This window comes from Numenius arquata, chromosome 3 (assembly GCF_964106895.1).
Source record: "Numenius arquata chromosome 3, bNumArq3.hap1.1, whole genome shotgun sequence".
Taxonomy (NCBI): Eukaryota; Metazoa; Chordata; class Aves; order Charadriiformes; family Scolopacidae; genus Numenius; species Numenius arquata.
This window is the reverse complement of record NC_133578.1, coordinates 26,457,514-26,472,878: the sequence shown is the minus strand read 5'-3', so window position 1 is coordinate 26,472,878 and position 15,365 is coordinate 26,457,514. Positions and strand designations below refer to the sequence as shown.

General features: G+C 34.5%; 1 protein-coding gene across 1 annotated transcript in view; it reads left to right on the top strand.

Annotated features, from left to right (window-relative positions):
* The window catches only part of CCDC141 (coiled-coil domain containing 141), a 94,767-nt gene that overhangs the window by 58,904 nt on the left and 20,498 nt on the right, over positions 1 to 15,365 (top strand). Inside the window, exons 16-22 of the mRNA XM_074144785.1 lie at positions 512 to 700; positions 1,011 to 1,190; positions 2,244 to 2,393; positions 8,838 to 8,978; positions 10,877 to 11,071; positions 12,891 to 13,074; positions 14,343 to 14,452. Of these exons, the coding sequence (XP_074000886.1) occupies positions 512 to 700; positions 1,011 to 1,190; positions 2,244 to 2,393; positions 8,838 to 8,978; positions 10,877 to 11,071; positions 12,891 to 13,074; positions 14,343 to 14,452 (1,149 nt within the window). The remainder of the gene's footprint in view (positions 1 to 511; positions 701 to 1,010; positions 1,191 to 2,243; positions 2,394 to 8,837; positions 8,979 to 10,876; positions 11,072 to 12,890; positions 13,075 to 14,342; positions 14,453 to 15,365) is intronic.

The following is a 15,365-nucleotide window of genomic DNA, read 5'->3' as shown; positions in this document are numbered from 1 at the left end:
AGTGCCTGGGTTTGCAGAATTTTATGTTTTACTTTTCCAGAAGGAAGGGTTTGTGTGTATTTGTAAGGAAAGGGAGGAGACATTTTACCTTCAGTATTCAGAGAATGTCTTGTGTGGTATTAAAGTGGGTATTAAAGTGACACACAAGAGCTGGGGTGGTGGAAGTAGAAAGAGAGTACCAGCTTCATGCTTTCAAGTTAGAGCTGTTCAGAGGCTGAGGTATGTTATACTGAGCTTCCTGCTTCCTCTGAATACTGTCTCTGAGTTTTAACACTACAGTCTGCCATTCCCCTACAGGTCAGTTTGTCTTGTTTTGATTCAAGGCTGTTTCTGGGCAATAGCTGAGATACTTTACTTTTTGCTAGGCATGAATGTGGAGAGTGTTTTAAAGAGCATGGCATTGAGTTTTCCCCAAGCCAATTTACCATTGTTAGGTTATTTCATCAAATGTAAGGGAAAACTTGCAAATATGTTTGTGTAATGTTTGAGTAACTTCTGCTTTTTTTGCTAGCAATTGAGTGCTGAGCTTGAGTACCTGATAAAATTATTAGAATTGCCAAACCAGAAAGGATTTCCTGTGAAAGAGAATTCTGAGAGAATAAGTGAGCTTATTCATCTCCATCAAATGGTAAACGACACAATGACAGAATATGATGAAATTTTCAACAAGACAGTCAGATTCCATTACATTAAAGAAGAAGTGAGTATAATGTTTTAAAACATACATTCTTGCGGTTGCAGTTGAACTCTTTTTTGCTTTTGGTGCCTGTCGTCTTTCTCTTTTTTCCCCAAATAAACAGCACTAACCCGCCTGGTGATCAGAATTAAAGTTTTGAATCTAAAACTGCTTGAAATTTGAAGAATTTAAAATTCAGATCTGAATCCAAATTTAATTACTTAAACCCACATCAACAAAGTTTAGGGTAATACATTATGGGTAAGGAATGAATTGTAAGCTTTCTTTCACATTATTTTAAACACACACTGATTTTCATTTAAATATATTCCAGATGGAATGTCTGTCAAAATCAGGAGAACTGGATATTCCTGAAATAAGCGAGGACCCTGAAAATGTTCACCATGCTAAAGCCTATCTTGTAAATGCTCAGGAGAAACATGCGTATATCAGACAGCTATATAAACTGCTTATTACCCGGGGAGTGGATATCTTGTCTGCAGTGCAGCAACCTGTGAGTAGAATTAGAATGGTTTGTGAAATCAAGGATAAATATAAAGGAAGATTATTGGAACTATCTGACTGACTTTTAGATGTACAAAAATGTATTAATACTCTGACAAAAATAAATGCAGAGCTTTTAAGATCCTTTTAAAAGGAAGCAAAATATATAAAAGTTGATCATTTTTAGATTTCTGCTTTTAAAGGTTGCAGATATACAGCCATCAAGCTAAATGAAACATCCAGGAATGATGAAACTTCTTCTACAGTAGTTACATTCTGAATTGCTTTTTCTAAGAGAAAAAAAAAAATTTCTTTGAAATCTTGTTTTAATTTTTTAGTGGTCTGTGAACAAATTTTACTCTGGAAAACATTGAAATAGATTTGAAATAGGAAGGTAATTAATCTTAAAATATCAGTGCTTTCTGTTCTCTAGTATTCTTCGTGCAGTTCAAGGCCCTGCTCATGATTTCTTGAATGCCACTCCTATATATTAGAATCCTGCTACTTTGTAAAGGTTGCTTTGCATATTTCTTCTCCTATAAAGAAAGGGTAACAAAAGAACAAAAAGTAAATATAATAACACTGTTACCTTATTAGTGCATTCCAGTCTCATTTGCATGGCAAAATGGATATCATTTTAGAAAGGAGTGAGTTATTCAGGGCAGAATTGTCATTGCCCTGTATTCATTTACTAGGGAGAAAGCAAGACATTCCCTTATGACCTTCCTAGATTATCCACATTGCCAGTCTGCTCTTCAGACTCCATAAATTGATTGACAGCAGAAAGGAGCTAATCTCCAGGTGGTAAAGGACCAGGGTAGGCCCCTTCCTCTTTAGTCAGAGAAGACACCATGTGTGAGTGGTGACTTTGACCTCATACTACTCAGACTACTAGTGACTGGAATTATATGTAATTTCTCTCATTATGGTGGAGGTTTAATAATTTACTCTAGCCTGTTGTGACTGACTATTAATGTTCTTCCTCAAAATGATTTTCATTTTAGATTGTTTAAATCAATACATTTCTTGGTTTCATAAGTTTCTTTGTCTATTTGCTGTTTAGAATTCCTTGAATTTTTCTGTAAAGAATCTGAAGCAAGAACTTGCTAGATTTGAGTGTGATAGCATTAACTGGAGCTCCAAAGCTGATAAGTATGAGGAAGAACTGTCACAGCATTTCCAACACTGCACCACTCAAGAGGAGATAAATGAGGTGAGATAAATCCCCACACATTAAATGACTGTCAAAGGGCTGTTGTGTTCTGCAATATTATGTTGCTGTTTACCATTCCCCTAGATGCTTCATACCTATACAGAAAAGTTGATTTTTGTCTTAACAGCAGCCTTGGATCCACACATCCACAATAATAAACTATGGTCCATGCCTCTGCAGTTCAGAATTATATCAAGTTGTTGAGCTGCCAACAAAGTGCTTACACTGTACCAAGAGGACTGGAAATAGAGTAGCTATATTTTTTCGCTTTCAGGTCTGACAGCTTCATCTGAAATACATGAGTCTTCAGATAACTTTCTTATGAAGCTAAAGTTTCAAACAAAAGTAGAATTTACATATATTGCATTTGTAAAACTACTAGAAAGAGCTTTCAATCTTTTAATGAAAATTTCAGAATAATTTAGTACTTAACATTTTTTCAGAAACCCAAGATATGATACTGAAAAAACTGCTAGAAGAAAAGGACATGTTCTTTGGCATAAGATATTAGACTTTAGTATTATGGAAGTTAGATTAAGGAAAAATTACTTAGTTAATATGATTGTTAATTTAGCATCTTAGTAGGCCAAATATAAATCCACTCACAATTTAGGAGGTTGAATCGGATAGATGTTTCAGCAAAAATTAATTTAGGACAAACATTCCATAGAATTAATTTTCTCAAAGTAATTCATTAAAACAAGAGGCTGGTGGCCTCTACACTTGATATTCTGTAGATTGCACATCTGTAGATTGCACTTCTGTGTATCCATGAAGTACAGAAACTGGATTCTTACCTGGAAAGACTTCACACTAATGTTCCTCACAGTGTGAAGCATAGGTAGTGGAAACACAGGACACTGAAAGTTATATTTTCTTATTTTATCTTTCACTAAGTAAACCCATACCTGAATAAACAAAGACAGTATTTTCTCAAAATGACCAAAGTAGAGCTGAGTGGGATTTCTGTCCCAACTATTTTTAATGAGAAATTTTTCTGCATTTTCTTTTCTTTTACAGAATATTTTTTTGTGTTTGTGAACAGTATCCATTTTCACCAAATGGTATTTTGAAATTGAAAGAACATATGTTTCAAAGAAAAGTTGCTTTGAATCTCAGTTACAGTTCTAGTCCCTTGTTATAAGCTGAGTGTTTTTCACACTGATCTGTTTATCAGTCTCCTGTGATGTAGCTTCTTGGCTGATGGTAGGAGGCAATAGGAGCAGCAGGTGGCATAGGTGAACTCTGGCAGAGGGAACTATGCTGTAGAAGAGAATGAAAGCATGAAGTACTTAAAGAAGCCCTATTATGCTTTGCAGTGGCATTGCAGAATCAGAATATTTGAGGTTTGAGCTAAAGTATTCAAATTTTTTACTGAAAATCCAACAAATTTGCTGAAGGAAAAGAAGTGTTCACTGAGCAGCCTGTATGTAAGACTGGCCATATTAACGGAACTGTTCTATTAGCGGAACTTCTTGCTTCTGTCCTTTGATTCTGGGACTATATAATGAGGGTGGGAGAATGAGACTATTATTTCTATAATGAGACTATTATTATGAGACTATTATTTCTTAGAATGCTAAGAAATAATATTTTTCTACTTTTATTACTTGTTAGACTTCCTGTGAGAGCAGGAAGTGAAGGGGAAAAAAAGCAGTCTTCTGACTCTCAGATTTAAATTAAAAGTGTGTCAGTGACATGTGTTACTCACCACATGTTCTATATTGCAAAATTGACATTTCTCCTTCTCATAGTTAATGGACAACCTCTGAAAAATAATTACGTAGCATATTTGCAATTACAGTGTTAATTATTGTTGGTTGTTTTCATGTTTGTGTTTCTCTTCTCATTTTAAGTTGGGAAAGCCATGTCAAAAACCTGTCATCCCCAAACCTAATTGAAACTAACTTGAAATATCCTAATTTCACATGAGGATACCTTTTCCTTTAGATTACTTTTCCATTAGAGATTAGCATAGAATATATATCATAAACAAACACTTGGCTAATGTACCTGTATATGCATTAATCCACTGCCATTTTTCTTCATTTTTTTATGAAGTATTTATAACAAATATTGTTTATGGATAAAGAAACCAGATACTGAACTATTTCAAGAATGTTAGTTATGAGTATTCACTTCAATATTTTAAATTCTGTTAATTTTAACATCAGAAATTAGTCTGAGTATTGCTAGTATCTATCAGACCTGTTTGAAATAATTATTTCTTTACCATATACTATGTATAAGGAAATAAATATTTCATGTGCCAGCAGTAAGAAGCAGCTGTTTGCAGCTGTCGCATAATAAACAGCCAACCAGATAATTTAGTTGTGATTTAGCAGTGTACAGAGCAAACATTAAAGTTGACTGAAAATATTTGGAATTCTGCTTTAAATACTTAAATTAATTTGCATTTAATGTGGTAAATTTAAGTCTGTAACTAAAGCATGAGAGAGAGGGCTTTGGTGATTAGAACTCACTGGTGTTTGAAAAGATCATACTTAGAAGACTTAGCTAGCTCCCTGCATTTGTAACCTGTTAGTGCTTCTATAAGAAGCAAGAAAACAAAGACTTAAATTTATAGCCAAGGATACATAGCATGAGTTTTGAAACAGTCTTGGAGGACAGAAGAGTAAAATGCATGCCTTTTGTGTGCCTTCTCTAATTTAAAGAGAATTTTCAAAGGCCAAAAAAAAAAAGGATTTTTACCCTCTACATCATTGAAAGGTATAAGGAAAGCTCATATGACCTTTGAGATCTGTATTTGCCAGTTTGGGCTTCCTGCTTCACTAACTAGCTTGGGTAGCAGCCTCCAAAGAGCTGCAACTCCACTGCATTACACTACAATCTTTTGCGATAGAGCTGAGCTAAGCCTCAGGTAACTGTAGCTTAATACTGCACTGAATCTGTTTATGTGATTATAAGTGACACAAATTATTTACATAAGATAACTTTTGCAATGAAAAAGCCTTTAATTTAGGCGATCACTTTAAAAATAACATTTATGCATGTCTGCACAAAACTTGCAACAGAAGAGTAATGGATTCTGAAGCAGGTTCTCAGCTCTCCCCAGTCATCTCACTGCTTTCCTCTTCATGATGTCATCATTTATACACTTATGGAAAGGTATGACTGAAAATGTGGATTTTAACCATAGAGGGAAATGAATGATCTCTCTCTGTTCACAAGTCAGTAAGAACTGATACTTCTTGGCATATTTCTCACCTTGTAATTTATTTTGATTTTGGTCCCAGAATTAAAGTAATCATTAATGACTTGAACAGCACCTTTTCGTTCTTCCCGCTTTCTGACTGGCTGTTCTTTATTCTTTGCCACTTTGAAAATGTGTTTTTAGCAACCTGCTTTCATGGGCTGTTTTGATTATTAGTGCTACTAAAAGTTTTATGTATGAATAAAAAGGGAAGTGTAAGTGGCTAACAAGACTGAAGTACCTCCTGGAGTGGCTCTCACAGGAATCAAAGTATTTTACTGGAACTGTATTGTTAACAAAAATATGTTTAAAGCAACTGTATAGCTTGCTTTTTCTATTTATTTTGTAGTTGTGTGATAAATTGGAGCAATTGGAACCCCTCTCCTCCACTGTCATTCTCCACCCATGACAGGCCAACTATAGTTAGGAACAGCTGCCTGATTAATGACTATGACACAATAGACAAGTTACAAAGTTCCATTAAACTTGTGGGCTGAAGTCACTGAGGCATGTTAAGCTGTATAGGTCCTTTAGTATTTCTCATTTAATTTTGCAGAAAACAGTGGAAAACTTAGATATATTCAGATTTCTAAAAATTGGCTGCCGTGTATCGTCCTTGGTATAATTGCTGATAGTAACAGGAGTCATGAACATGCACTCTGAGGGGGTAATGTACAAGTCTGAGCTGAATCTGTTTTTTCCACTGAGGCTAAAAGAGAAGAGTGACAGCAGCTGCAGACCTTTGACACATGAGCCATCATATCTGAAACAAGGAGATCTGATTTCACATACTGCTATGAGGAGAGCCTCTGGCCTTATAAATGATCACTCGCCTATGTTTGTGCATAAGCCAGTGAAATAAATAAACTCTTGCTCATCTCTTCTTTTCCTCAAAATTAAACAAGAAAACAAGGATCTTCTGTTTTGAATGCAAAATATTGTTCTGCAGAGGTGGTTTTATTAGCAGAGGGCTTTTAGATAGATTTTATTATTCTGTGTACTTCGGTGGGATAAAGAGCTTAAACTAATTGGAGATCACAGTGCCAGTGATAGGATTCCCTTCCTTTCCATCACAGTGACTGAACACCATCTGTCTGTTCACTGCTGAAATAATGTGGAAACATCCCACTAGATGAAATGAAAATGAAAAACATATCCCTTGATGGATTAACGTTAGTATGTAATAATAATAATAATGACTGATTACTAACTGTTCCAATAACAGTAGCTGCAAAATGAGCATTCGTTCCTCCCTGGATTCTTTGGTGGAGAAGGGAGCAGGGGGAAGTCTGTAGGACTTTTTAATATTAAAAAAAGCATCAAATATGTTAACTAAATATTAATTTGTGGCTGTGACCTGAACTTGTTAACACCAATCAAGTAAGTGAAGTTCTTTTAATTTGTGTCTGGAGGAATAGACCCTGAAGCATTAGAATTGCTGCATTTCTTATATATCAGTTCCTTTACATAAATATCATTTTGCATAATTTATTCTACATTCTTCTAAAAACACAAGATTGTCAACCCAAAGGATGTGAAATTCTCAAAAAAAAAAGTCAGTTATTTTTATATTCTTTAATTTCAAATTTTATGAATTAATTATAAGTAATTTGAAAATGTGATCATGGAATTGGAACGTAATTAAAATAGTACCTTTTTATAAGTTGCCAGAAACATATTTTAACCAGGTTCTTTACTTGTCTGGTTCTTTTATCTGTTGCTTAAAGGCATTCAAAAGTCACTGTAGTATCTAAAAGGAGTTTTTGCAGTTGTAAATAAAATTGAGAATTATATATCTTTCAAAGCAAAAATATTGAAAAAAATTATACTTAAAAATTCATAGTCCTTTAAAGATAATTTAGGTTAGTATGTCTGATATACTTATTTATATAACATTGCTAATGCTAAGAATGACATACTGTTTATTAAAGGCACACTTGTAAGAGGACGTTAAAGCAAACAGGCAATTGACATTGGGAAAAAAAAGGATAAAGAAAGAATATATCCCTATATTATAACTAGTTCCCATGGTAAATAAACACTGTTTTTTAAATATGTTGATCATATATGACTCTTCTTTTTGATATGTATTAGACTCATTCTGGTAAATTGGCAGTGCATCTGATCCATATGTATGCAAATGAAAGTGTAACTTCCTAGAGCTTCATCAATATAATTCCTATCATTCTGGATTTTTGAAATATTTCATACATTAAAGGAAATGTAGCAACATTCCATCTAAGTAACAAAGGAGTTTTATGGCAAATTTAATATAACTCAAAGTAATAGGAGTTAGCTGATATAAGTCCATCTGAAAAGTCTTGAAAGGCACGGATGCTTCATAATCAGAGCTACTAGTTCATCTTAATTTATATTATTATAAGAATCATTTTCCCTGTGTGGAGCTTGCTGCACCAACTCAGTGCTACGTGGTAATAATACTCACATGTTACCAAATCTATCCAGCTGTAGTTAGGCGGGGCTTTCTTTGGGTATCTGTTAGGCAGAATCTCCCAGCTACCATATGCATAGAATAGTTATTTGAAAGGAATTTGAGAGGTGCTCATATAATCTAGTTGTTGATCCCACAAAGAGCTGGATTCATCTTTGTATACTGCAAATAATTGTACTAATATGTTTGGACTAGCACAGCGTATAAAATTAAGGCCTTGTGGAACTTCCTTTCAGAAGCTTCTGAAAAGGGGGGTCAGGGGAGTACCCAACAAAAACCCCAAACTGACATAAACTAAACGTTGTAGGTGAAAAGTACTATGAATAAATACAAATCTACTTGCCCAATCCCATTAAAACAACATTTTTCTGGAAACTAAGCATGGGTATACATTTACATGGCTACCCTTTCCACTGAATGGACTGGTGTATGTGAAGGACATCTGCCTCTAGTTAGAATCAATGAAAGTTCTCAGACAGGACTTTTTCTTAGATTTTCTGAGCAAGGATCTCATCCTTTGCCCCAATCCTTTTTTGCCCCAGCCATTCTGGAAACAGCCATTCAGAATGCAAAAATGTTGATTTAGCAGGATTATGAGTTTCCACTACTGGGAAGAAATTCTGAGAAAGTAAGGATGCTTTATGAGATGGTATAGAATTATTAATTTCTGTATTAAATTTTCAGTATTCAGATTATGGTCTGTTAAGCAGCACTTGAAAAAGCCTAAATTGAAGTGTGCTGGTTTCTTTTTGATTAACATGTTCTTACTCTGTTTCAGTTCAGAGAATCATTTAAGGATCTCAAAAAGAAATTCAACAATTTGAAGTTTAACTATACGAAGAAAACTGAAAGAGCTCGAAATTTGAAAGTACTTAAAATACAGATTCAGCAAGTTGATACATATGCAGAGAAAATACAGGTAATATTAGAAGTGTTAGTCTTAGTGAAGGCTTCACTGGTGGTATTGCTGTGGCCTGAGCCAAGCAGATCAGAGGAGATGCAAAATGTATGGTGAGCTTCCCTGTCACTCAGCTTTGTACCATCCATTATTTTTCTATTTAATCTTTTATTTTTCTTGCCTCTGCTCTTTCACAAGATGTGACCTAATCTTCCTTCTCCTTAAAAAAACAAAGAAGCCTCAAATGCCGCATCAAAATGAACAAATCAATAATAAATGCACATGTATTCCCTCTTGCATCCAGCTTTGCTGTCCTTCTCATTTCATCATTTAAGTCTTTAGAACCTTTTTCTGCATCCATTGCCTAGAGTTGATCATACTAACTTGCACCATAGAACCCTGCTAGCCTCACCCATTCTTTGCATTCACCAGAAACTCTTCGTCCAAAGCCTCCAATGACTTTTTCAGTTGCCAATCAGACTTAGCACTTTTTGTTTTGCTTGCCCTGCCAGTCTCTTCCTTTGCAAATTTTTAACTTGAAATTTTCAGTGGCTTCTTATGATTCTGTTTTTGCTCTTTCTTTTGTTGTCATTGACTATTCATTTTACAACCTTTCTTTCCCCCCCCCCCCCCCCCCCCCTTCTTGGCAATTTTGTCCACAAATGCAAATTCAAATCACAGAATCATTGAGTTTGGAAGGAACATCTGGAGATCATCTAGTCGAAATTCCTTCCTCAGAGCAGGGTCAACTGCAGAAGGTTGCTCTGTGTCATGTCCAGTTGGTTTTTTTAATATCTCCAAGGGTGGAGACACCACAACCTCTGTGGGTAAGGTGTTCCACCCTCACAGTTTTTCTGCTTAAACAGAATTTCCTATATTTCAGTTTGGGTCCATTGCCTCCTGTATTTTCACCAGACACCACCGAGATGAGTTTCCTCTATTCCCTCCAATCATGTTTTTATACACATTGATAAGATCCACCTTGAACCTTTTCTTCTCCAGGTTAAAAAATTCCAGCTCTCTCTGTCCTTGTATAACATGCTCAATCACTCAGTCATCTTTATGGCACCTTGTCAGATTTGCTCCTGTACGTCCACGTATTTCTTTTACTGGGGAGCCCAAAGTGGACACAGGACTCCAGATGTAGCTAGTGCTACATAGAAGGGAATAATCACATCCTTTGACCTGCTGGCAACACTCTTCCTACCAGTGTATAGTCTTACAAGTGTATATGTAGACTTTCCTGTTTTAAAACAAACCCTTCCTTCCCCCAAAAATTCAAGGACCTGTCTTTTTGCATCTCTTGTAAAGCAGCTAGCACAACAAAGTCTTGATCAACTGTCAAGACCAGTGTTCCCAGGATATAAAATATATAAATGTATACATGTGTGTCATCTTAGTCTAAAACTTACCGGTCATGTTTATACCAGACCTCATAAAGTACTAGTATGAATACTTGTTACCCTTGGTCTTTGGGATTATGCTAGGTTCTCACTGATGTTGCTTACATCAGATTCTTGAGCAGTATGTTAATGTTCTAGTACAGAAACAACTGCAATGCTTAAATTGACTTGTATATAGTTAAAGACTCTAAAGGCTTAGTAGTATTTTTTTCTTTGCAGGTTCAATTAAAGTTATTTTGATCAAGATCCCATGTTTTATTACTACAGTTATTTGTTTATTTTTAAGCTGAAACATGTAACTCAATTCCACCTTTAATAAATATAATTTACATTGATTTTAGTCAGCATTTTAGAGGCCCTTCAGTTTCCTTTGATTTTTGAAAAAGCAACTTGTCATTTTTAAAATATAGGACAAGAAATAGGTTTGTGTGGGCTTTCCCATATTTTTTACTTTTTATTTCTAAAACTGGAAACATTTTTGTTGCAGTACTTAACTTTGCTACGTCTTTTAAACAGGTTCTTAAAAAGAAGATGGATAATTTTGAGAAGAAAGTCATTGGCTCCATAGTAAATGAACCTAATGCTAAAGTCAGATTCCTCTTGGAGTCAATCAGCAGCTTACAAAAACAGCTGACTGACTTTAGCAGAGTTGTGGAGGATTACAAGCAAAATCTGGATCTCGTGGAGCATCTGCAACAGATGATGGAAGAGGTACTAGTAAACCTGAGATCCCCTCTGTGGCTATAATAATGATCCAGGACTGGGATAGGTAACTTGCTTATAACTACTTCAGGCAAAATCTGTGGCTTCCAAAAGTAGTAGATTGTCAAAAATCTGTATTTTTCTCCTCTTTTTTTTATTGTAACTTTGTGGAGAAGGGGGGGGGGGAACTGAAATGTGGCTGTATTCTTGCGTTGCTACACTTGCGACTGGAGTCTCCATCTCTATATGATGGTCACAGTGATTCAGCATATCTCTGATCATACTTATGAGCTCATTTTCTCTAAGTATGTTCTGAGGCAGCACAGAAAGTACCACAAGGCCCTCATTGATAGCTGTGAAATCACAAGAGCCGGGTTATCACAATACCTACATTGCTAGTTGTCAGGAAGAGCTGTCTGTGTGGTATTTTGGAACTGAAATGTAAAATACTCAGTTCCTTAAAAGCAGTGTATATATTTTTTAAATAGACTTAACTGTTAAGTATATGTTTTTGGGTTTGTTTTGATTTGGGTTTTTTGTTTGTTTGGTTGGGTTTTTTTTCTGTCCTGAACTGCAGCCTAAATCTTTTTGGAGACTTCTGTAACTTTATTTTAATGTATCTGGGGACTGCCTCATGCATTGCCTTTTTAAAAAAGAGAAAAAAGTTTGTAACAGTATTTTCCCTCTTGCCACATTGTGTTGGTGCATCTGCTGTAAGGCAAGCACATTCCTGCCATCATTGTTTATTTTTAGAAATAACACTGTTCATATTGCCTAAGTGATCTATATGCATGACAAATTCCCTTAATGATGGATTTAATAAAAAGAATTTTTTAAAAGATGTTTTTAGTGTCCATTGATCTGATCAATGTGGCATTTCATATATTTTTAGCAAAGCAATTTGTTGCCATTTGTTGTGCATTTACATTTTTAAACTCCCCATTACTTTGATGGAAATAAATTGTTTCTAGAGCTAAAATTTAAGATTGCTTTTTTTTTTTTACTCACTGTAAAGAATCATCTTTTACTCAACAGTTTTCTTTCAGCAAATAGGCACAGTCTTAAATACTGGTTTTAATGGCAGTTAAAAATGGTGATTATTAGCTGCTTGCTGTAATGATGCGATACGGATGACACTGAGTTAACATCACGTTCTATCCCACTCTGAGTATTGTTAACCACAAATGTTTATTAAGGGTATGTTCTAAAGCCCATTCTTGTCAGTGGAAAGATTCCTAGCAACTTTGATGGTTGCTGAGACCCAAAACCCTGTTGCTAGTAGATTAAATCTAAGCAACCTTGCTGCCCTTAGCGAAGTATGACTGTGGCCATGACATGAAGTTTCTGAAATTAGTCAGTTGATATACAGGATGTAAATAACTCAGAAATAAAACATATGTTTGTAGGACCATTAATTAATAACCTCACCATGCTTGTAAGATGAGCATGGATCTAATGTTTAAAGAAAATTTAACAGCTATTAATATTTGAAGCAGCATTGGTAATGAAAAAATGTTTTTCAGGTTAAACTAAAATCGGACAATTTAAGACATACTTTATGCTACTGACTATACAAAGTCTAAGAATAGTGTAGTCTATTCTACAAAAGCTTGAACTGATGATAATAATTTATTATAATTATATTTATTTTTATATTTAATAATTTATTATAATTATTATATAATATATTATAACATATACTATTATAATAATTATTATAATAATATATTTATCATTATATTTAATAACTTAATAATTTATTATAATTATTATATTATATAATTATATAATTATAATTTATTATAATTATTATTAATTTATCCCTCAGTGTCAGTTTTGGTTTGAAGATGTGAGTGCAACAGTCATTAGAGTTGGCAAGTATTCAGCAGAATGCAAAACAAGAGAAGCAATAGAGACTCTCTACAAGCAATTCAATAAGTTTATTGAGCCTACAGTACCTCAACAAGAAGAAAAAATTCAGCAGATTATAGACCTTGCTGAACGATTATATGGTGAGGAGCTCTCTGGTAATGTATTGGGGGGAAAAAATGCAATAGCTTTGGACAGGAGGAAGCAGATTCCTAGATTTGTTCATTTAAGAAGAAAATGCCATGAAGTTTAAAAAGCAATTGTTTTAAAGTATTGTCAGAACAAATATTTAAAAAATAAAAGTATGAAAGTACTCAGTAGTCTGATAGTTACATGGTTTTCTGTATACAGCCTCAGTTCACCTTGAAATCAACATGTGAAAGTTTTTGTAATATTTATGAGCTTAGAATTAAGACTTCGGGGCTTATGCTATTTCATAATAAGCAAGCCTTTGAAGTCAAAGTATATTACAGTGGTATACCTCAGTGCTGAGTGATTTTTTTTACATTAATGCTGTGAATAACTAGTGGTATTTGCCAACTTTCTTAAGCATTTTATTAGCATAAATGTAGATTGTTATATAAATGCTGTATTTGCAATTGTATTGATTTGGACCATTGCTGACTAAAAGAACGAAGGTCATCAAACTTCAATTTTTTTCTCCCACTCGTAATGTTTATCTACTGGTTGAAGCTTTTTTTGTCCAAACATAAGATGAGCATCCAAATGTGCATGGATACTGTGTAGCCTATCAATTGCAGTAGTAAATCTGAAAAAATTTCAACAGAGTCAATCCGTGCTTTTAATTTCCTCTAATTAGTGTTGAAAAGACTATTTAGAGAGAACAGATCGCTTTTTCTCCCTTCTCTCTCTCCTTTTGTTCCTGTTTTTTTTTTGTTTGTTTGTTTTTTAAACCTTCTCAATATTTTAAACATCGCTATCTGTAGGCAAGGAGCCGACAGAACAGATTTTTGGCACCAACTGAGTAGGAACACTGGGAGAAAGAAGCTGCTTTGTGTTTAAGTCGTTACACGGGAAAAAGCTTCTCCATCCTGCCTTTATTTTGTATTTCTTACAACAGGGATCTAAGTGCCTCCTAGCTGTATAACAAGGCAACTAGTTTAGGAGACACTTTATGAAGTCGGCATCTTTTAAAGCAGTATCACTAACTACATAGACATCATTTTGTTCAAGGAGAAGCCTAGCAGAAGACCTGCAATGACTATGAGGGCCCATCACAAGTAAGGCTAGTAAGAGTAGGAAAGCACGTTGCTGTGAATCACAGAACTTCTTCAACAAAACAAAATGCAGAAAGACATAATTATTGTAGTGTACTGGGGATACAAAATACATTGATTGTTACAATGTTTGGGGCATTCTGTTCTATTTTCATGTTGTTTTACCTTTGTAGGTATTGAAGAAGGAAAGAAGTATGTTGAAAAAGCCGTATTAAAGCACAAAGAAATCATTAATTCTGTTGATGGGTTGTGTAGATCTCTGAGAGAACTTAAGGAGATTAAGGTATTTTTTTATATTCTGAAATTACTTTTTACATTACAATACATTCTGGACAATATATTGCAACTCCATCAACTTATCAGGCTTAATGTCTGAATCAGTAATTTTAACTGAGGATCATCTATGGTAGTATGAAGCATTTCTTAATTGTTCATTTTTCCATTACCTCAGGTAATGACAATAATGAATCAATGAAGTGCTACTTGTTTGTTCACTAAATATTTCTCCTAGGTTTCTTTTTCTCGTCTTCTTTCATAACTGTTACGGCTTTCAAGTAACCTATAGGGGAAAACATCACAATGTCTTTGTGTATCTAGACAAATACTTTTTTTGTATTTCTTCTTCTCTTGGTACTGTAATGTAGATAACAGCTAGATCTATAAAATCCAAACAACAAAGCTTGGCTCCTGATTGGAAGAATCATCCCAAAAGTCAAATTGTGTTAAAACCAAAGTAATTTAAATCATAAAAGCATGATTTAACACATAGATGTTAGAGAAGAACAGCAAAATTTTTAGTTTCATATGTGATAAACTTCTTTAAGTGTAATTTAGAATAACGTATCAACTGAGGAGGAATTATGGAAGACAGCTGAGAGGGCTAGATTTCTGTAATAAAGACTCTGTCTACTCCACACACCCCCCCAAAGTAATACCTTAAAGATCTCCCACATGAATCAATAGCTGATGGTTTAATTCTTCTGCAAAGTTGGAAGAGTTAAGATGCTTAAATATCGTGCTCTTGTTGATGTTGAATGTTGTTTCACTTTTCTGTGATGGAGTTGTACTATAAAAACTGATGACCACTGAAATTATCAATTAATACACTTAAAAGCAGCAAGAGATGACAAAAATACAAATAAGTTCCAAAAGTCATTAGATGAATGGAAAAAAGGCTTTGCCTTGCACTGTGACCA